Source organism: Triticum aestivum, chromosome 2A (genome assembly GCF_018294505.1).
Source record: "Triticum aestivum cultivar Chinese Spring chromosome 2A, IWGSC CS RefSeq v2.1, whole genome shotgun sequence".
Lineage (NCBI taxonomy): Eukaryota > Viridiplantae > Streptophyta > Magnoliopsida > Poales > Poaceae > Triticum > Triticum aestivum.
The window spans coordinates 754,161,283-754,184,698 of record NC_057797.1 but is presented as its reverse complement, the minus strand read 5'-3'; the positions used below and the strand labels follow the sequence as shown (position 1 = coordinate 754,184,698).

Here is a 23,416-nt window from a genome sequence, read left to right as displayed (position 1 = left end):
ATTGTACTAGAAAGAGTTGTGAATAACACAGTGGAGTAACCATTCAGGTTAGGAGGAGGCCAGCCTGGCTCCACCTATCATGGTCCTCGATGTCCAACCACGTAATTTTTACTGATATAAAAGAGTTATATTACAAAACATTTCAATCATCATCAATTCCTATGACTATCACGCCCTTCGATTCGTCAAAAAAGTACTATGCGCTAAAATTCAGAATGCACTTCATCATTCACACTTCACACAAATATTGTTGCCACATTAGTGTTAGATGACACGATATATAACAACCAAAAGTCAAAGGAGCCTTCAGCAACCAAGCATGGGTTTGTGTTTCTCAGGGGTACTCTGATCTCTCTCACTTGAGCAATGCGGTGTGGACTATTTGCTGAGAACTCCATTACATGCTGCTGCAACGGGAGTAATTCTAGTAACCACTCGACATGATACAATTTTGCATGCAATTGGGGTGGACAATGTGCACCGAGCTGAACATTGATGCAATCGAGATGCCAGCAGATACATGATGGGAGCTTCTTTGGAAGAGTGTGAACATTGATAAGGAAAGAAAATTGAAAACCTTCGAGAGATAGATGTGGTGGACTACCTCTCACAATCAAGGTTACTGCTAGTGTCTTGTAACTAAATGGAAATCTGAGAAGGAATGGAGAAAGGTTTTAAAGAGAAGTGCTTGGTCTATGGGTGATCTTCCAACTGAGCTCAGATGTGCTTTGTATTCGAGTTATGATGATCTACCACGGCATTTGAAGCAACGTTTCCTCTATTTAGCCTCATATCCAGAAGATTGGCGCATTTGTCATGATGATCTAATCAAGCTTTGGGCTGCTGAAGCTTTTGTGGAGGAACATGATGAACAACTTCAAGAAGATACAACTAAAGAATATTACTCTGAGTTCATATATAGGAATATCCTACAATCAGACCGTTTACTTGCTGACCATACACTACTAGGGAAAACCTTATACACAGAGGATTATCAGTAGGGCCTGTTAAAACTAAGCGCTACTGCTACTTACCAGTAGCGTGGGGACACAAAGGGCGCTACAGCTATGATGGTAGCCGTAGCGCGTCTACAGGAAAAAGCGCTACTACTATAATTTCCACATTGTTGCCGGCAGGCTAGAAATAGTAGTAGCGAGCTTGGGGAAAACGCGCTACCGCTAAGTTCGTTGTAGCAGCGCGTTTTTTGGGAAGAGCGCTACTGCTAAAGAAAAGAAAATAAAAATAAAAAGAAATAGAAAAGCAAATGGAAATGAAAGAAATAGAAAAAGGAGAAAGGAAAAAAGAAATTGTAAAGAAAAATAAAAGATAAAGAAAAATAAAGGAGAAAGGCATAGCAGTAGCGCTTGTTTCCAACAAGCGCCATAGCTAATCTAGCAGTAACGCATTTTGTAGACGTGCGCTATAGTAAGTTCCTTAAATAAAAGAGAAAGGAAAAAAGAAAAGTAAAAAAGAAAAGAAAAAAGAAAAGAAAAACAGGAAAGGAAAAAATAAAAGAAAAAGGAAAATAAATAGCTACTTCCTATAGCAGTAGCGTGTTTTATGTACCAACACTATAGCTAACTTAGCTATAGCGTTGTTTTTCGACCGGCGCTACCGCTGCGTTTGACATAAGCCCCACGTGGGCTTTCTCCCCCTGACCCACTTCTCCCCAAAATCCCCACTCTGCTGTCACCGCCATCACCCTACATCGCCGTCGGCCTCTGCGCGCCCTCCCGTCGCCCTCCGCACGCCATCTACTGCCCTCCGTCATCGTCCGGTGCCCTCTCTCGCCGCACGCCCGAGCCCCGACCCCGACCTCGACACCGTGCGCCCCCTCCCTCGGCCGCTCTGCCTCCTCCTGCTCCCTGACTCCGCCGACGCCTGAGGTGAGCATGCCTACACCTCCTCCTCCCCTACCTCTGCCTAGCTAGGGTGCTTAAGTAGTTATAGATGCTTAAGTAGCTAGGGTTCATCTAATTAGTAGGGTTCATCAAATTAGCTAGTACTTGTAGATGCTTAAGTAACTAGGGTAGTAGGGTTAGGGCAGCAGGGTTTAACTAAAAATGTTAGGGTAGTAGGATTTAACTAGATGTTAATTAGGGCACTAGGGTTAATGTTAGGGCAGTAGGGTTTACCTAGATCCTAATTAAGACAGCAGGGTTTAGTTTAGAGAAAAAATTCAATATAAAAATAAAATTTCTATTAGTGCTACAAGTCCGGTAGGTTGTTAATTTCTAATGAATTTTTATTAGGAAAGAAATTTAGGACATAATTTGAATTGAGTTCTAGGGTCCATAATTTGAAATTCAGGACAGAAATTGAGTTGGTTCATAATTTTTATTAGGACAGTAATTTGGGACAAAAATATATAAAGGTTCTAGGTTTCTAGGATTCATCCATCTATATTTGGTTTTTGAATTGAGTTTGAGAGAGGATGAGATTTGTGTAGATTTTCTTGAAGTGTCAAACACTAGGAGATGCAAATTTTAAGTGGTCTTGTTATATGCAAATTCTTCAATAGTGTTTGCTCATGTATATCTACTGTTGTAGTTGCTCATGTACATGTTCTTAAGTGGTCCTGTTATATGCAACATTGATGTGGTTCGATTGTGCCCAAGTGGCCTTTTGTTGTTTGCAGGGAATGATTCCGAGTGACCTATGTTTTGCTGGAATGTTGATTCATTTCTATTCTGGAGGCGCTCGATTTGTCCATTTTTTAGCAAAGGTCATGCCGAAATTTTTCGTGAATTTCGGCATGACTTATGCTGGAAACTAGGACATATCGAGTGCCCAGGATTTGTCGCAACAGGAATGAATCAACATTCCGGCAAAACATAGGCCTTTTTATGTCATTATTCATTTTATTAGGTCTAGAATTAATTGACTAGATTTAATCATAGGAAACATGACTAACAACGATGAGGGAGGGGGTTCTGATAATTACAACATCAACGAGGCGGTAGACAACTATTTAAACTATCTGGACGAGCAACAATGGTTGCAGTACCCCTTTGTCACATCCGAGACCGAGACCGACACCGGCACCGACACCGAAACTGGCGCCGAGACCGACACCGGCACCGAGACCGGCGCCGATGTTGGCAAATTAGCCGAGATACAACCGAAACCGAAGAGGATAAGGCGCCCAAACCAAAGAGAGATCACACTCAAGAAGACAAGGAACCATGTGCCCTGCTTCGGCCATAAGACCGACTTCTTCTGCATCCAGCAACCGAGTGGTACTCTTAGTGATGGATTCTATGTCCTCCACCACATGCTGGAGTACAGACGGGATTGCCAGAACCTTCGCATGTCACCTAGATCCGGCGATGCCGATATTCTGCAATGGGCAAAGAAACTAGGAAATATCCCGGATCATCAACTCCGAGGAGAGTTCTATCACATCCAACATGAACTTGCCTAAATCATCATGCAAGAGGTCCTCGAAAAAATAGGGATGTTCTACGAAGAAGGGCAAATGTCGCGGGAAGACATCTGAACACGCGTAGCTGCTCAGCGTCTCGGCTTGAAGCCTTTCACTTCGCTCGGGGACTTCCTCCCTGATTTGGATGGATGGCACGACATGTTGGAGTGACTGACGATATATGACAACGTGTCCATTTAGTCACTACTTTCTCTATAACGAAACTTTGAGTTATGCACGACGAAACTTTGTGATGTAACTAAAGCATCCTCCTCAACTAGCGAAGATCACTGTAGTTAGGGCCTTTTGGGTACGATGAATTTTGTTATTTATGCTTATGATATGTTGCTTCTATTTTTGCTAACTCTGTCTCTTTCTATTGCTCAACTATATATGTTGCATATTATCGACTCATGTGACGATGCAGGCACATAGATCATCGATGGCGAAGAAGTGCTACGCCGTGTACCTAGGGAAGGTTTCGGGGGTGTACGACGAGTGACCTGAGTGTCAGGCCCAGCTGCACCGGTTTTCGGGCGGCAGCCACAGAGGGTTCGATAGCAGAGCCGAAGCGGAAGACAGTTACTTGTGGTTGACGCTAGTGCGGGAGAGTGATCGGAACCGACGCCTAAAAAAATACTACATTATCCTGCTCTTGCTCATAGTGATCACTCTTCTCTTCTAGTATATCTTTATTTAGATATAGATGATGAAACATGTGTATGTGATGACCATGTAGTTGCTTGTATTCGGGACATGCCACTTAACTTGTATCGCTATATCGTGATTATGATGAGACGACATGATTTGTGTTGGATGATATGATGAGACTATTATGTGTATCAAATGATGAGCATATTTCATGTTTATGATATGATTAGAATACTGTATAAAACTTGTACAAAAACACCACAAATACGTAGCAAAAAAATATGTGAATATATAGTAGTAGCGCTCTTTAGCAGGAAGCAGTAGCACCGTACACAAGCGCTACAGCTATTTAGCAGTAGCGCTGGATGGACGAACGCTAGCGCTTTTTTGGACAACGCTCTGCTAAGTAGGTGTAGCAGTAGCGCGGGTCAAAACGCGCTACTGCTACAAGTTAGTTGTAGCGCTTTACTAGTAGCGCCGCTCCCTGTGCTACTACTAGGCATTTGACCTGAGCTACTGCTAGGCTTTTCCCTATTAGTGATAGTTGGTGCAAAATGCATGATCATTTAAGGTAGCTTGGTTAACATATATCTGGGGAAGAAAGTTTTTGTGGAGACCATTGGGTGATAAAACTTTGCCCAAACTAAGATGTGTTTCAGTTGTCACTAACAAGGATTATATAGCGCACTCCCAATATGAACAAAGAGATGATTACATCGTCTTTTTCCTATTATAAGGGATCAAGTGTTGAGAATACAATTTTTAAGAGACTTCTATGCATTCGTGTTTTAGATCTGACTGGTTCATCTATTCAAAGCATTCCAGATTGCATTAGAAGTTTGATCCACCTATGACTACTTGATCTTAATAATGCAAACATATCTTACCTTTTAGAGTCCATGGGTTCCCTCATGAATCTTTAGATAATAAACCTGCAAAGGTGCAAAGCTCTGAACAGCCTTCCTTTGGCGCTCACTCAGTTGTCCAATTTTAAGGCGCCTAGTTCTGACTGTATACCAATAAATCAGGTTCCAGAAGGAATATGCAGATTAGAATTCCTCGATGGATTAGAAGGATTTCCTTTTAGTGGTGGAAGTGACAATGGAAAAACACAAGACGGGTGGAAGTTGGAAGGGTTGGAAGTTGTCTCAGTCTCTCACAGCTAAGGCAGCTTGTGATTACCAAATTGGAAAGAGCAGCTACTTGTACTATAGACTGAGCAGCTACTTGTACTATAGACTCGTTGTTAACAGGCAAAAAATAATCTCACATATGAATCACATTCAGAAGATGCTGACAATATTTCAGCAGTTAATCTCTCCACACAACCTGGAATATGTAGTTATTAATGGATTCTTTGGCCGGACGTATCTACATGGCTTGGAAACACCCACATGTCTTCAGTTGTATACTTGAAACTCATAGACTGCAGTTCATGTGGGCATCTTCCACCAATTGGTCAGCTGCCCAACTTGAGATATCGGAAATTGATGGAGTAACAGGGCTTACCAAGACGAGGACCGAGTTTGTGGGCTGCGGGGTGCTGGTGCTACTCCCATGTCCAAGGATGCAGTTCTTGCATTTCCCAAGCTTAAAATGTTGAGGATACTGATACGTCTTCAAGGTATCTATAATTTTTAATTGCTTCATGCTATATTATCTACTGTTTTGAACTATATTGGATTTTATTTTCCACTTTTATATTATTTTTAGGACTAACCTATTAACCGGAGGCCCAGCCCAGAATTATTGTTTTTTACCTATTTCAGTGTTTCGGATAAACGGAATATCAAACGGAATAAAATCTTCGGGAACGTGATTTTCTCACCGAACGTGATCCAGAAGACTTGGACCCTACTCCAAGAAACAAAAGAGGCGGTCACGAGGGTGGGGGCGCACCCCCTGCCTCGTGGGCCCCTCGTTGCTCCTCCGGCGTACTTCTTCCTCCTATATATACAAACGTACCCCCAAACGATCAGAACAGGAGCCAAAAACCTAATTCCACCGCCGCAACTTTCTGTATCCACGAGATCCCATCTTGGGGCCTGTTCCGGAGCTCCGCCGGAAGAGGGCCGTCATCACGGAGGACTTCTACATCATCATAGCCTCTCTGATGAAGTGTGAGTAGTTTACCTCAGATCTTCGGGTCCATAGTTAGTAGCTAGATGGCTTCTTCTCTCTCTTTGAATCTCAATACAAAGTTCTCCCCCTCTCTCATGGAGATCTATTCGATTTAATCTTCTTTTTGCGGTGTGTTTGTTGAGACCGATGAATTGTGGGTTTATGATCAAGTCTATCTATAAATAATATTTGAATCTTCTCTGAATTCTTTTATGTATGATTGATATCTTTGCAAGTCTCTTCGAATTATCCGTTTGGTTTGGCCAACTAGATTGATAGTTCTTGCCATGGGAGAAGTGCTTAGCTTTGGGTTCGATCTTGCGGTGTCCTTACCCAGTGACAGAAGGGGCAGCAAGGCACGTATTGTATCGTTGCCATCGAGGATAACAAGATGGGGTTTATTTCATATTGCATGAATTTATCTCTCTACATCATGTCATCTTGCTTAAGGCGTTACTCTGTTTTTAACTTAATACTCTAGATGCATGCTGGATAGCGGTCGATGAGTGGAGTAATAGTAGTAGATGCAGAATCGTTTCGATCTACTTGTCACGGACGTGATGCCTATATACATGATCATGCCTAGATATTCTCATAACTATACTCAATTGTGTCAATTGCTCAACAGTAATTTGTTCACCCGCCATAGAATACTTATGCTCTTGAGAGAAGCCACTAATGAAACCTATGGCCCCCGGGTATAGTCTCATCATATCAATCTCCATTACTTTAATCTTGCTTTGCTTTTTACTTTGCCTTTACTTTTTACTTTGCATCTTTATACCAAAAATATCAAAAATATTATATCTATCAGATCTCACTCTCGTAAGTGACCGTGAAGGGCTTGGCAACCCCTAATCGCGTTGGTTACGAGTAGCTATCGCTTTGTGCAGGTACGAGGGACTTGAGCGTGGGCTCCTACTGGATCGATATCTTGGTTCTCAAAAACTGAGGGAAATACTTACGCTACTTTGCTGCATCATCCCTTCCTCTTCGGGGAAAACCAACGCAAGCTCAAGACGTAGCAGATACAGGATATGCCTAACTGGGAGGAATGATCCATTGTTGAAGAAGATTCTGCAACATCAGCATCCGTGGAAGGGAAAGAGGTAGCCCTTACCCCAAGGATCCAGATGTTGTCATTACTCAAAGGATGCCCCAAGCTAAGAGCTCTCCCACGACAGCTTGGACAGGAGGCAACCAGCTTGGAATCGTTCCATTTAGGGAAAAGTATATTTTTCGTCCCTTAATTCTTTCGGAAGTATAGAGATGCTCCCTCAACTCCAAAACCAGCAAAACTTAGTCCCTCAATTTTCAAAACCGGGCAAAGTTAGTCCCTGTCTCAGTCAAACCTGGTTTATCTATGACGTGGCATGGTCAAAGCGGTACTGGACAGTCCATGTAAAGCACAGCCGGCAACGCTGGAGCCAGGTACGACACGGGGTGAGGCGCCCCGTGCTTTTCCTGCTGGCTGCACCCTCCTTGGCACTCCATCCAGTGGTGGAGGAGACGGCGATTTGTTGCATGACGGTGACGGCGGCGCTCCAGCATGTGGTGAGACGGAGGCGCGTTGTCGCACGTCGACAACTTCCAGCGCAGGCGCGACAATGGAGGTCGTGGGAGCACCTATGGCAGCAGCCCCATGGAGGATCCTCGCTTCCTCGGCCCGCGGAGACCTGAGGTGCCGTTGCATGGCGTTGGTCTACTCTGCAGCAGACGCACGAGCCAGCGACCGCAACAATGGCCGTGTGCTGTAGATGGGCTTGTATCCCAAACCTCATATCCACCCACAAGCATGACCCCCGCTCCTCGACGTTCATGCAATCATGCTTGGGCTGCTATCAGGAGCATCTTCAACATCTGGAGCTTGTACCAATGTACCACGCATGCGCACCCTCATGTACACGTCGCTGGGGCGCCGGGGAGCTGTGGTGCGGCGAGGCGCACAGGGCAGCCCAAAATGGGGCGTGGCTTGTCAGTCGATGGTGATAATCGGTCGCGGCAAGGTGCAGAAAGCACGACTGTGTACATGCAGACATTGCATGGCATGTGCTCGATGAAATGTCCACACTTTAGATAAAAATGTCCACACTTTAGATAGATGAAAGGAAAGAGAAATATTGCCACATGGACCAAAGACCGGTCAAACATGTATGATGTGTCTGGTTTTAGTCAAAATGGTGTCCAAATCAGTAGGAAACCACTTGAAAGCGGTATGGGGGATTAAACTTATCCGGGTTTAAAAGTTGAGGGACTAAGTTTTGCTGATTTTAAAGTTGAGGGACCATTTCTGTAATTTCAAAAAAGTTGAGGGACGAAAAATATACCTTTCCCTTCCATTTAAGAGGAGCAGGCTGCTTGAAGATGTTGAAGGACCTCCCATTCATCTCTCAGATGCTTGTAATTGCTGGATGTGACGTCCTGGAGAAGGTCTCAAACCTTCTTAATCTGAGAGAGATCCATGTATCTGGTTCTCCAAACTGAAACTTAAATTTAATGTTCGTTGAGGGGTTTGTATTTGCAGCAGCTCGGGCATCAAATCCAAGAGCAGCAAAGGACGAGTGTACATGTGTCCTAGAGAGTGAGAATACACCTAATTAAGATGGCAACGGAGACACAAAGTACGAACACTTGTTAGACATTTAATTTCTTTTTTGGTCTGCGTCCTGCATTGTTCGATCATGCATCTAGTCCTTTGCTTCGCCTATGCGCACTGTCTCATTGCATAACTACCTGTCATGGTGGCATCACGGTAGATGCCATGAGATGGCTAAAAGTGGAGGGCAGCGTGACTGCATGAGGACGCAGTGGGTTCCGGAGGCGAGATTGGCACGCGCGAGAGCGAGACTCAAGAAGTACCCAGGTTCGGGGCCCTCCAGGGGAGGTAACACCCCCAATCTTGCTGGAAATGGTATATTAGGCACAAGGGTTATAACGGTGCTCCTGGAGCTGTATGGTGGAGGAGGAAGAAGGATCTAGCTCTCAATCTTGCCTCTCGTGCGTATGAATGGGCGTGTGCGTGTTCTACTGAGGCTCCACGGAGAGAAGGCCAGACTCTATGCATGGAAGGCTCTCGGGGGGTCTTATAGGCCGCCCCCGGGTACAAGTGTAAAACTACATAGGAGCAGGGCCTGGTGTCAGCGTCTGGAGCCGGCAATGGGGCCCACTGGCTGCCAAGGCCCGCCAGCTGCACGACGCTGTTGCTTGTCACCTCCCGTGTCATGGAGTGGTTGGCGTCGTGGGACTACAATGGCGAGCTACGTTGACGTCAGGCACTCCGGTCAGCGAACACGGCTGCACTGTAGCCATGCGCTCCCATCGTGGGAGAATGGTCTTGTCGTACGATCGGATGGGATGGCCGCTGATCCGCAGCCAGTCGGCCCGGCCATGGCGTTGTGCCGACACGGCCTGCGCCAGGGAGCCAGATTGAGGGGCGCCAGCCGCCCCGATGTTTGAAAAAAATGCTTTAGGCTCTGGTGCCTACCCGGGGGTCATCCCCCCGACATTACCATTTTCATGGCCCTCTAAGGTTGACATTAAATTTGTGTACTTTCCATTACTAGCATAAGCATGTAGACTGTCTTTGATAAATTTGGCAGGGAACTTACAGGAAAATTATGTAAACAAGGGCCAAGAGTGAGACCTTACAGTTACACATCAGAATTAGATGGCCGCTCCATCAAGTAGACTGGACGTAAAATCATTGTTTGCCAGAACTATTTTGTCTGCCTTGACAACATCACTTAGTTGAAGGGGTGCAAAGCTCCGATCAGGACCATAGAAATGAGGAAAGTAGTTACAGCCATCAGCTGCCTCATAAATTAAGCCATCTGCAATCTAAGATACACAAGAACAATAAATTGTACAAGTAAATGTCTTGGCATCAATAGGTAGCAATTTGTGCATGTGTCCTAAAACCCATATAGATAAACACACTAAAACATACTGCCTCTGTAACTTAATGTAAGATGTTGTATACAGTTCATTGAACTGCAAAAACATCTTATATTAAGTTACAGACGGAGTAGTAAATCTAGAAAAATAAAGGATGTTTAAAGATCAATACCTTGGCAGCGTCAACTTGTAACAAGTATAGATCATTTTGCCCATGGAAAAAATTCTTTAGTGTCACCTACACCAAGTCAAGGATAAAATAAACTTGGTTTTTGATAAGGACTAACATACATACAGATACAAAAAAATATATGAATGAATGCATATGATTGATATTTTCTACAAAAAATAAGATCCCAGATCAAGTCGGCATTGAAATAACAGGGGTGATATAAGATATAGTCTCCTGGTTCCACTGAAGCTTTTTTTTAGAACGAAGGCTCGCAAAGAGCCCGGCTTTGAATTAACAAAGCCATCAACCGGCCAGGAATTACAGCAGACAACCTAACTTACAACGGTCAGAACGATACAACGGGGAACACTGGAAAGACTACTCACTACAACCTCCACAAGCCACAAACAGCTAGTAAAGGTCGAGCACTCCACACTAGGATCATATGTAGCAGAAACGGAGCAGCGCATCAGGACATAGCCGCCCTTCGAGGATGGACCGTGCTCCAGGAACACTTAGAGAAGAAAGGAACCAACATCTTCCTTCTCAATCACCGAAGAGGGACCCTTCCCCCTCGCCTTGGCTCGTAGGCGCCGCACCGTCGGGATTTCGAGAAGCTCACCCTAGAGCTGGAAGAATGTTGCCCTCGCATCGCAAGGTGGACATGGGATGACCACATCGATTTGGGATATACCTCGCCGGCTGCTCCGCCATAGTTCATGCCCAACTAGTTGGAGACAAGCTTCAGGAATCGGACGACGCAGAGGAGGTAGCGCAATCCCTCACCTGCATAACCTCCCGACCGATCCCCGCACCCTTGACGACGCCTCCAGCAAGGTCACGGCGCGCAAGGCGCCGCCGCCGCCAAATCCGCCGGGGATATAGGTTTCACTCGGGCAGGGGGATCGGGGTGGAGAGCCGGGGACCTCGGTTGCGCCCCCATGGAGGAAAGCAGCGCCCTTGGGCGTTGCCGCCGCCGGGCCGGCCGGACCGGCCAAGGTTTCCCCCGGTTCCCTGGCTGACCACCAACACGCACCAACGCCGGAGCCAGACGAAGCTAGCCCACCACGGAGGCGAGAGATAAGCAGCAGGGGATAGGGATTTCACACCTCCAGATCTGACGCAGCAGAACACGCCGTGGCCGAATTCCACCAGCCACCCGCCGCCCGCACGGCCGGGCACGCTGGCCAGCACCCCCTGCGAACGCCGCCCACCGCCCGACGACGTCGCCTCTCCGGCAAGGGCCGCCGCCCAAGGAACCACAGGCCTCCAAGAGGGGGAGGAGCGCCGAGATCCCCGCCGCCACCTTCACCGGCGTCCGCGCGGGCTTCCCGGCGGCCGTCTCTGGTAGCGGCGAGGGGAAGGAAGGGGGTGGAGGGGGGGTGGCGGCGGCGGCGGAACCCTAGTCGCTCCCGAGTCGCCCAAGGGGACGACGCGGGGGCGGGGGGGGGGGAGGGGGGATCCTCGTCTTGTCTCTTTCCGCTACTTCTACCACTACTCGGTTCCACTGAAGCTGGTACAGTAGAAGTCAGTGCTCAAGAAACATATATTACAACAACTAAAGATGTGTGACAGTTCAAGAGTGTGTGTTTTTATAGCAAAACACAGTTCAATAGTGTGAAGGGGAATATCATGTATCATGTGAATAAGTAAAACATCTCCAAACCAGTGTCGTATATAGAGTATATTGGTGAGTTTGTCCCTTTGCACAAAAACACGGCCTAAGAACGCATCGTTTTCAGATTTAATTCCTTAATAGAAGAAATTTGCTGAATGTGATTTCCTGTTGGTATAGTATGCCGTAATGCCAAACGTTCTATTTAGTAGTAGCATTGATCTACATCTCGTTTCATGAATCATTGTTCAACAGCTTGCTCGAGTATTACGGATCAATATAACTTACCCGGTAGTACCAGTCTAATCTAAATAAACTGAAAGATTCACTCAGAAAAGACATCTGGCATGGATTATTGGGCATAATCAGGCAATAAGCCCCAAACCTCGACACATCAAGCAATACAGGGAGAAATCTACTAACAAATCAGACAGAACAACATCTACACTAGAATCTGTAGCGGAGATCTCACAAAACCGAGAGATCTGGAGAGGATGGGGGTAAAGGACGGAAGGAATCGAAGAGGTTTTCTGTAGCCGAGGGTACCTGGGCGAGGTCGCTGAGGTGAAAGCATGTTGGAATAAGCCACCGCGTATGTGGTCGGGCTCGTCGGGCGCGACGGATGCGCGCGGGACGAACGGGACACACTGGTGTCGTCGGGCTCGTCGGACACGTCGATGGCGCGCGGGACGAGCATGACAGCGCGCGGGACGAGCATGACATGCGGAATGCAGCAGCATGGCGTGTGTGTATGGGCAGTGTATGGCCCGTGTGCGTGCGTTTGATTCACTATCGTAGAGTGGTTAGTTGCAGCGGGCGCTGGCTATGCGTGGCGGTGACCAGGTATTACGGATGAGTAGGTGCTCACGTTGGGAGAAGACCGAATCACCAGGAGCATGGGCGTGCGTGGGTGTTGTAGCTACAAAGCCGGCTGGGACGTGTGTTAGTGCATGCGTAGGAAGAGTCCATGCAGTTAGTGGCTGGCGTGCGTGAGTGTGTGCCTGGTGTGAGTCCGGCTATATAGACCACGTATTGGTGCTGTGTTTGAGTTTGTACTCTGGAATAGAAAAACGGGGCTGTGTGTGCAGCCGGGTGAAACTCCAGTGTATCCGTCTCCTTCTACCTCTCGTCTTGAATGAGAGAGAGAGAAAGCTGCAACAACAAAGCAGCCAGTGGATCGGTCAAGGTCGCCGCCGAGCGTGCCGCCGGTGCGCTGAAGCTCCGCCCACTCCTCCCCGGTGCTAATCCGGTACACGAACGCTGGCGGCGGCGTTGTCATGGCGGTGGCCCGCTAAGAACTGTACGTATTTTCCAAAGTGAAGTAAAGCTTTGTAGACAAGTGGGCCTAAAATAAGCTGAAGCGGAGCGCTAAACATCACCGGCGATGCCCATGGCTTCCCCCGCACCGCGCTCCGCCCCGACGCCTTTCCTCCTCCTCGCCACAGCTCGATGCCCTGCGCCTGTCTTCGCAGAAGCTCGGGCTGCAGAGTGTACTCCAACCCCATTCCCTCTTCGCCATGTACTCCAACCTCGACTGCCCCCGCGCTGCGCGTAGGGTGTTCGATGGAGTTCTCCAACGGGACGTCATCTCTTGGAACTCTAGGGTAGACGATGTGACACAGGCGTTCCATGCAATGGTCGCCGACGGTGGGTGCCAACGCGGTGACGGTGGCGGTCGTGCTTGTGGCGTGCAAGGATCCCGGAGACCTGGTGCTTGGTAGGTGGTTGGAGGACGGGATTGAGGTGAGATCGCTCGTCGGCTCAGCTCTCATTGGGATGTATGAGAAGTGCGGGGAGATGGCGGAAGCTTGGAGAGTGTTTGATGGCATCATTGACAAGGATGGCGTCGTTTGGAATGCCATGATCACAGGGGAAGTATCGATAGATCTCCACTTCAGTTCTCATTTGAAAAAATCTCCGATGAATGTAAGTAATCTTATCTGGCCTGATCATTTGTGTTTGGTATGTATGATGGCGTAGGTACTCGCAGAATGACATGTCAAAGGAAGCCATTTTTTCTGGTTTCACAGCATGCGGCAAACAGGTGCTCGTCCTGATAAGATAACCTTGGTAGCGGTAATCTCGGCCTGTGCTGCAGTTTGAACTGATGAGGAATGGGGAAGGGCTCCGGCCGGACGATGTCACTTCCATGAGTTTTGCTTGAGATTTTTTATGGTGCATCATACTACCCAATATAGTGGGTAGTATTTAGTTAATCCAATGGTCAATATGGATCAATCAAAATTTCGCTTTAGGATATACTGGTATTCTCTGTTAGGGTTATATTAGTTCTTTCTTAATCGCATCCTATCCATGCCGCTCGATTCGTCCGCCACTATTGATGCCACACGAACCCAAAATCTCCGGGCAGTTCGCCGGCACAAAGACATCTGTGCACTCTGTGAACCCCCTCGCGTAGAGGCACGAGCGGGTCTGCAGCCCACTTCACCGTGGTTCCCTCGGGCCGCGGGCCGCGGCGACGAGGTCGTGGCAGCGTGGTTAGAGTACCATTCGCGGCCCCGGGCTCACAGGCAAAGAACGTCAGGCTCCTCCTGTCGAAGGGGCTCACAGGCAAGAGTGTCAGGCCCCTCCTATCGAAGGGGCTCGTCGTCCCAAAGGCGTCCTGTGGGGACTCGCCGGAGAATTAGAAGTGTGCAAGGAGACCGACATGGAGGACCTACTGTACCGCGTTCCCATCTTTGATCCCGCCCTCGCGGAGCTCTGCTTGCTGTCGTCACTGGAGGAAGCGACGACGTTCGTCGCGTCGTGCCGTGATGAGGACGACCACATCGCCGAGAACCCAACACCAAGCCAAGTGCAACGTCGTCTCCGGCGCCCATTCAGCCTTGGAAGCTTTGGTCCGACGGATGCTAAGCTCATGGAGTTCGCCGCCGACATGTAGGCCCTTCTTGGCCGGCCGGGCAAGGACGACGACAACGAGAAGGAACCGTTTTGTATGGAGGCATTGGGCTTCATCAAGCCGATGGACGTAGAAGACGGCGGGTGAATTAAGCTGGAATTGATGCCATGCGAGCGTGCGGCCTCCAGCAGAGCCCAAGGTTTCCGGCGATATATGCTCGAGATCGATTTCGACCTTAGGCAACACCGGACTACAACGCGGCAAGCAGGCGTGCAACTGCCGACATTCAGTTCCTCCGAGGAGCCTCACTACGCTCAATCTATTAGGTGGCCATTGAGAGACCTGCTTGCGTGAACCTGCTTGTCCGATTGATAAACAGTAAACTACCCAAAATACCCCTAACTACTCAATATACTACTGAAAATCTGTTGTAGTATTGGCTCATCTCAGCCATCGAACCACATAAAATGAACGGCTCAAATAAACCTGATGTATCGTAAAAGGTCTCTTTTGCTTCAGTACAGCCCCCCCCCCTCCCCACCCCCGGCGAAAAGTTTACACGAATCTTAAAGTTACTTTTAAAGGGTATCCTTGTACATTCACGGTCAACTAATTCTAATCCATATCTCCCAATGTGTCAAACAAGCTATCAGAACAATCTAATATGTTTGCTTGAAGGGGTATCTTTAATCTGTAAACTTTTCTAGGGAGTTGTACTGAAGCAAAACTCCACTTCCATAGCAGTACTTTCTGCTTGTGTACATGCAGGGTTATTAAAAGACGTTCGGCGTTGGTTCAATTCCTTGACATTTGAGTTCCAATAATCATTCCCAAGGTCGTGCACTACTCCTGCATGGTTGATTTATTGGCACATGCCGGGCATTTAGAATAAGCACGTGATTTCATCGAGAAGACCCCTAGTAAGGCAGACACGGTGATGTTGGGGGATTTGCTTGCCGCTTGTCGGAAATGCAAAAACGTTGAGGTCAGTGCAAGGGTCATCAACAGGATCATGCTGCTGCAACCCTCAAACTCGTGGAACTACGCGGTTTCATCAAAGATATATGGAAGCTCAGTTAGATTGGATAACTCTTCACGGATGAGAGGACTGATGAGAGAGAGAGGTGTTAGCAAAATTCCAGGTTGCAGCTGGACTGAGGTTAGTGGCAGAGTTCTTGAATTCTATGCATGGGATGGACCACAGCATGGTGCGGAGGGTATGTATCAACTCCTCAACATGCTTCTTGATGAGATGAGACTGGAGGGATATGTTCCAAATCTTGATCTGGTTTAACACAAAACCAGATGCAGGTCAACTTCAGTATTGCAGTCTTACTGAAATCTGCTTTCAGGATTGGTAGTCATGTCAAGGAGGCTGACACGTGTGAAAGAAAGGAGGCGGCCATTCTTTTTTCTCACAGCAGCATAAACATCAGCCGAAATACTGAATAAATGTCGGATGTCGAACATCTAACATTGCTTTGTATTCCTTCTCCATGGCTGGATACCAGGATCGAACCAGGTCTATTTCGAATCACCTGTCAACAGTGATCTTTGAATTACAGCAGCTTGCTAAGTCATGTACAAAATATTGGCTGCTTGTGCTGTGAGTATGAAAATACCCTTGAAACTTCCAACAGACGATTTCAATTCGCCAATGGACTCGATTGGTTTTGCGAGCTGTCAGAACAAGCTAGATAACCGCGAATATAGAAAACCATAATAATCTCTAAAGAGTGTCATATAAATTATACATTATACTAGCATTTTCTTGCTGAACACATTCAGTACTCTAGTCTAAAAGAAAAATTAGTTGGCACCTGCCTAATGTTGGAGCTTTTGGAAAAATAGCATCCCAGGAGGAGTGGAGATGAAATCCAGAGGAGCTACGATATCGCTCCAAGTCAGCGTTCATGTAGAGTTTTTTGTTCCTGGGTAAGTTCTTCAGGTAAGAATGGTATTACTGATTTTTTTTGGACAGTAAAACCTATCTTCTAAAGTTGTTGCAGAGGTCAGGAGCTGGGATGTCCTTGCTGCCAGTATCATCTTGAGTCGGTGATTATGAGCAATCGATTCTTTAAAGAATTAATGGATGAAGACAGTACTTTTTCAATACAATACTTGAAGGGACAAACGAAAGAATGAAGGTATAGTTTTGGAGGCCTACACTATATGTCCGTTTCCCACTCAAACAATCATGATTTATGCCTAGCGATTTCTGTAGATCGACATGTCCATCCTACGGCAAAACCTTGTGCTTGCTTAATCAGTTCCCGGCCTCGTTGGTGCCGCCGCTCGGGGCGGACGGAGGAGTCGGGCCCCTCGGCAGCATGGTGGGCAAAAGTGGCGCGTACTTGTCGACGATCGCCTGGTCCTTCTGCTCGCTATCGCTGGACGCGTCGCCGGCCGGCCGGAGCGGGCGCCCGGCGGAGGCTTCTCTGAGGCTGACGGCCAGGAGAGCCAGCACGAGGCACGTGGCTACGCGGCCGCTTCGGGCGCTGGAAGAAGAAGAAGAGGAAGCCAGTGTTTCGCGAGCGACGAGGAGGAGAGGGTCGGTGCAGGGACTGGCTGTGAGCTGAGACCTGAGCGATGAGAAATCTTTCTTGGAGAAGAAAGGGAGATGGTCTTTTTGTGTCCATCTGTGATGGGAGTTTGTGGTGAGTGTTGGGTGGAAGGGGTCAAACGGGGAGGCTAAGTGAGGTGGAAGGGAAGGAGGGGCTACGGATGTTCTCATCACTCCTTTTGTGTTGACTTGGTTAGAGATTTCCCCAAAAGAAACTTGGTTCAAGAAGAGAGGCGCCGACGTGGAAAAGATGGTTTTTTTATTATAAACTTCTCCTCCTTTATTCATTCATAATTAAAGTAGCATCGTTTACAAGTAAAAGAATAACCTTATCAGGAGCGTCAAAAGATGGATTGTTCTTGTTCCACGATGGGATCTATATAATCTTGTAGAAGCAGCTATTCTATTTTTTGATTTGCTTTTAAGAATATTTTTTGATGAAAGCAACCCATCCGATCCATTCTTAGTTGAGCTTTGGTTAAGTGCTACCAAACTCGTTTGTCTCGTGCATACTCCCTCCGTCCGCATAAGAGTAACTAACTAGACCTAGGCGTTCTTTTTGAATAGTTTAGACTCGAGGCTAATTAATTGGTCGGTATTAAGCGCCGGCTCGCCGGCGCGCGGGCCTAAACACTCGGTCGGTCGCCTACGGACTGTTAGATCCGACCTGCATAGGACCACCATAACTGTTGAATCTCCTCCCCGCACCATCGCATTAAAAAGGTTTACGTTGGACTCGGTCGTCCCTTTCCTCACTCCCACAAACTCCCTGCATCTCCTCCCAACCTAACCCGCTCCCTACACGCATGTCCTGCGTGCCCCCGCACCTCCTCACCTCCACCCCTGCCGCTGGTTCGTCCCTAACGGAGTAAAATTTTGTTTTTTCTAAATTTTGCAATTCTAGTATAAATTGTAACTACAGATTAGCACACATATAGAAACTAAACATAAATATGAATGTTCAGGCAAATCATCAATATAGTTTACAAACCGAATTCAAAGTTTACAGTCCGAATTATTCAAATTTAAACACATCGAATGGTTCAAATGTAACAAAGTAGCATATGATAGAACAACTAGGACTCACTAAGACGCTGCCAGTGATGCTCAACTAGATCTTGTTGGAGCTGAGAATGAATTTGACGGTTCTTGATCTTGCGATGCTCCTCAAGGAATGCTAAGATTCTGTTTGTATCATACTCTGGCTCAACCGGAGTCCCGTTGGTGATGTACCAAAAGTTCTCAGGCATAACTCTCCCGTATTTAATGATCATGTTATGCAATACGATGCAACAATCATGATCCGCCATAGAACCTTCAAGTTCCAGTACTCGGCAGGGCCACGAACAATTGCAAAAGTGCTTCTGAAGCACACCGAAGGCTCTCTCGACATTTGTCCTAGCAGCTTCTTGACATTGGGCAAAGTGAATGTTTTTGTTACCTTTTGGACGCAAAATTGTTTTGACCAAGGCGACCCATGGTGGATAGATGTCATCCGCAAGGTAGTAACCCATCGAGTAGTTGTTCCCGTTGACCGAGTAGTCCTAAGTAGGAGCTTCACCTTTAATAAGCCTAGAAAATAGAAGTGATCTCGACAACACATTCAAGTCATTGTGAGAGCCAAGCAACCAAAGAATGAATGCCATATCCAAAGACTTAGTAAAACACTTGTTGTCGATGTTTCACTACATGATGATGCAATGATATAGGGAATGTTGGAAGGTTTCAGTGAAGTTGCAATCAAGATGTACATCACAGACCAGACGCTACTCAATCTCTCCCCCGCTCCCCTCCCCTCCCTCCCCTGCCGCCACCTGCGAGGCGTCGGGGAGGGCCCCAAATCTCCGCTGCCGAACCCCACTCCGCCTCCCCCTCCTCCCTCGCCGCCAGCAAAGGGCGTGGCTGGGCGAAGCCCGGTCGTCGCTGGCGGCGGCGGGGCCCTCTTGTCCCCCACGCGTGGGGGTTGGCGCGGATCCAATTGTTGGGGAACGTACTAATTTCAAAAAAAATTCTACGCACACGCAAAATCATGGTGATGCATAGCAACGAGAGGGGAGAGTGTTGTCTACGTACCCTCGTAGACCGGAAGCGGAAGCGTTAGCACAATGCGGTTGATGTAGTCGTACGTCTTCACGGCCCGACCGATCAAGCACCGAAACTACGGCACCTTCGAGTTCTAGCACACGTTCAGCTCGATGACGATCCCCGGACTCCGATCCAGCAAAGTGTCGGGGAAGAGTTCCGTCAGCACGATGGCGTGGTGACGATCTTGATGTTCTACCATTGCAGGGCTTCGCCTAAGCACGCTAAAATATTATCGAGGATTATGGTGGAGGGGGGCACCGCACACGGCTAAGAGATCAATGATCAATTGTTGTGTCTATGGGGTGCCCCCTGCCCCCGTATATAAAGGAGTGGAGGAGGGGGCCGGCCAAGGAGGGTGGCGCGCCCTAGGGGGGAGTCCAACTCCCACAGGAAGTAGGACTCCCCTTTTTCCTATTAGGAGTAGGAGAGGGAAGGAAGAGGAAGGAAGGAGGAAGGAAAGGGGGGCCGCCCCCCCTCCCAATTCGGATTGGGCTTGGGGGGGGGGGCGCCCCCTCCCTTGCTCCTTTCCCCTCCTTTCCACTAAGGCCCAATAAGGCCCATATACCTCCCGGGGGGTTCCGATAACCTCCCGGTGATCCGGTATTGTCCCAATCTCACCCAGAACCTTTCCGGTGTCCAAATATAGTTGTCCAATATATCGATCTTTATGTCTCGACCATTTTGAGACTCCTCGTCAAGTCCGTGATCACATCCAGGACTCCAAACAACCTTCGGTACATCAAAATATATAAACTCATAATGAAACTATCATCGTAACGTTAAGCGTGCGGACCCTACGGGTTCGAGAACAATGTAGACATGACCGAGACACGTCTCCGGTCAATAACCAATAGCGGAACCTGGATGCTCATATTGGCTCCTACATATTCTACGAAGATCTTTATCGGTCAGACCGCATAACAACATACGTTTGTTTCCTTTGTCATCGGTATGTTACTCGGTATCTCAATACCTAGTTCAATCTCGTTACCGACAAGTCTCTTTACTCGTTCTGTAATACATCGTCTTGCAACTAACTTATTAGTTGCATTGCTTGCAAGGCTTAAGTGATGTGCATTACCGAGAGGGCCCAGAGATATCTCTCCGACAATCGGAGTGACAAATCCTAATTTCGAAATACGCCAACCCAACATCTACCTTTGGAGACACCTGTAGAGCACCTTTATAATCACCCAGTTACATTGTGACGTTTGGTAGCACACAAAGTGTTCCTCCGGTAAATGGGAGTTGCATAATCTCATAGTCATAGGAACATGTATAAGTCATGAAGAAAGCAATAGCAACAAACTAAACGATCAAGTGCTAAGCTAACGAAATGGGTCAAGTCAATCACATCATTCTCCTAATGATGTGATCCCGTTAATCAAATGACAACTCATGTCTATAGTTAGGAAACTTAACCATCTTCGATCAACGAGCTAGTCAAGTAGAGGCATACTAGTGACACTATGTTTGTCTATGTATTCACACATGTATTATGTTTCCGGTTAATACAATTCTAGCATGAATAATAAACATTTATCATGATATAAGGAAATAAATAATAACTTTATTATTGCCTCTAGGGCATATTTCCTTCACCAATCTCGCGGGCGGGGCGCAACGCTCGGTGTCGGGCGTGGCAGCGCAGCGGCGCCCCTGAGCAGGCCGGCGATGGTGGCGTGGCAGCGGGCGGTGGACGACATGGCGGTGCTGAGGGCCGGTGTGGCGTCGGCAGCGGTGCTTCCAACAGTGCCTCGACGTCGTGTCCGGCGCCGCGGGTTGCGGCCGACCGGGTTGCGGGCGGCCCTCTCTCGCCGTGGTTCTTTGGTGGTGGTGGGGGGGGGGGGGGGGGCAGCGTGGCAGCGGAGGTGGTAGGCTGATCCCTCCCAGTCAAGCCTCGAGGCTGGATGGCGGCGCTCGCCACGGGCGGGTCCCCCGATGGCGTCTCTGGGCGGCGGCGACGAGGACAGCTCGGCCACCCTTCCTCTCTGATGTCTGGCGGCGGCCGATGCCTCCCAATGTCCTAGGCCTTCGACGCGGGGGCGGAACTCGGTTTCTGGGGGGGGGGGGCTGGAGCCGGCATGGCATCGGGTGTGGCTATGGGCCACTTCTCCACCTTCCCCTTCCCCCGGTCGATGTATGGTCGCAACCCTTCCCGAGGTAGGCTGGCCGCCGGCGGTTTTGGAGGTGGTTGGGGTAGCAGATATGAGCAAAGTCGTGGCCTTTGGTTGCTACGGGGTGGTCTCATGGCGGGGCGGCAGCCCTGTCGGTGGGAGTCGCGCGTTGGTCGTGGGCGGATTGCGCGGCTCGGATGCGGGCAGGCAACCATGGCCGCTTGGGCGGCATGGTTGCGGGTTTTGATGGACCGGGGTGGCGGAAGAGTTGAAGCACCGAGGTACATCACCTATCCAGTCTGTGTACTGGTCAGCGGTGACGGCGTCCGTGAACGTCGTGTCCTCCTTGCAGGCTCCGTCGTGGTGCTTCTACTCCTTGCATCTTACTCCGGGTGAAAACTTGATCCTCAGATCGGACGGTGGTGACGTTGGTGGTCCTACCCTTCCTGGAGGCGCCGTCTTGAAGTCCTCGGTCCGGCATGTCCGTCGCACATCCTCCGGGAAGATTGCTCCTCGTGGTGGTGATCTCCGTCGTCTCTAAGAGGATCCGTTTTGCTCATCTTTTAGGTGCTTTGTAGTCATTGTGGTTGTGTGTCGGGGCCCGGCATTCATGCATCTTGCCTTGGGTGTATGGTGTGTGTTTGTATCGGATGCTTTGTTGTTGCGTTCGTGCTTTATAATATAAAGCGGAGGGGGGGGGGCTTTTTCGTAAGTTGCAATCAAAAGGCTTAGTAAGGATTCTGCGCAAGGGATATTGGAGTTCAAAAATAAATAGTACTGATTGTTAAATTGTAACACAAAAACCTAGTTAGGCTTCTTGGTTGCTACATACATTCATGGAGATGAGAGGTTACTTATCTATGAATAGTTATCGACCAAAACCTTGGATGCCTCTTCCTTTTTGTTATATTTAAACTTTGGGAGTCGCTAGGACTCATCTAGATGAGATATAATTTGATCTCATTCATCTGAAAAACGAAACAGATACAAAGTAGTATAATAGGCCACGTCAGCACACACACATCTTATAGTCACATCCAATGGCTATAAAGGTGAATGCGACATAACTAGAACTCAGCTAGATGAGTTCTAGCAAAACCGTTAAACTTTTAATAGATATTAAAACTCTCTAATTAGCCAAAAGGATATCACTAACGACTAGTGGTATACATTGTTTACTTTTCACCTTTGGAGATGCTTCAAAACAATATGTGCTAGATTGGCCGGTATCTATAACCGGTTTGGATGACGGTCTAACTATAGATAGATGTATATTTTTCTAGTCCTATTTTTGCCGTTTGTGGCTTTGTTTGTCTCTTTTCAACTCATTTTGAGTTCTTGTATTATACTATATACTTGGTCCGTACTTTGATTAATAATATGGCTGTATACATTATTTTGATGCAGAGGCACCGGGGCAATCCTCCATTTCAAAAAACAATGCAAGCTCAGATAGATTGGATGAATCTGCACGGATAACAGGGCTGATGAGAGAGAGAGAGAGAGAGAGAGAGAGAGAGAGAGAGAGAGAGAGAGAGAGAGAGAGAGAGGGAGAGGTCGGCAAAGTTCCAGGTTGCAGCTGAGGTTAGTTCTGAATTCTATGTAGGGGATCAACCACAGCTGGTGCGGAGGGTATGTTACCTTGAATCTGTCTTGCATGGAGTAGCGAGGCTTCTAGGCAAAATCGAATGAAATATTCAGTTGGGATTAACTCCCCGCGGTGACCATTTAAAAAAATAAATTATATAATCCACTACCTGTTGTGGTATTAATTGGTTGGCAAATAACATAAGACAATACTGAAAATTGTGTTGAGACTTGAGATCTCTTATTTAGGGGTATATTGGCATATTGCACCAAGTTCACCTCCAAAACTGTACCTGTTGCTCCGTTAGACAGTAACAATGTAACATC

The 23,416-nt window shown here is 47.8% G+C and overlaps 1 protein-coding gene and 2 pseudogenes across 1 annotated transcript; 2 read left to right on the top strand and 1 right to left on the bottom strand.

Moving 5' to 3' along the window:
- The first annotated feature begins 79 nt into the window (after positions 1–79).
- On the top strand, positions 80–8,797 carry LOC123192004 (putative disease resistance protein RGA4; annotated as a pseudogene).
- Positions 8,798–9,782: 985 nt separating this feature from the next.
- LOC123192003 (uncharacterized) lies at positions 9,783–12,600 on the bottom strand. The gene is made up of 3 exons (XM_044604499.1): positions 12,424–12,600; positions 10,263–10,328; positions 9,783–10,033 (listed from the first exon to the last, which is right to left on the bottom strand). Exons 1-3 carry the CDS (start codon positions 12,598–12,600, stop codon positions 9,860–9,862), a joined length of 417 nt encoding a protein of 138 aa, XP_044460434.1. The 3' UTR covers positions 9,783–9,859.
- Positions 12,601–13,012: 412 nt separating this feature from the next.
- LOC123192002 (pentatricopeptide repeat-containing protein At2g34400-like) lies at positions 13,013–16,031 on the top strand (annotated as a pseudogene).
- Positions 16,032–23,416: the final 7,385 nt, after the last annotated feature.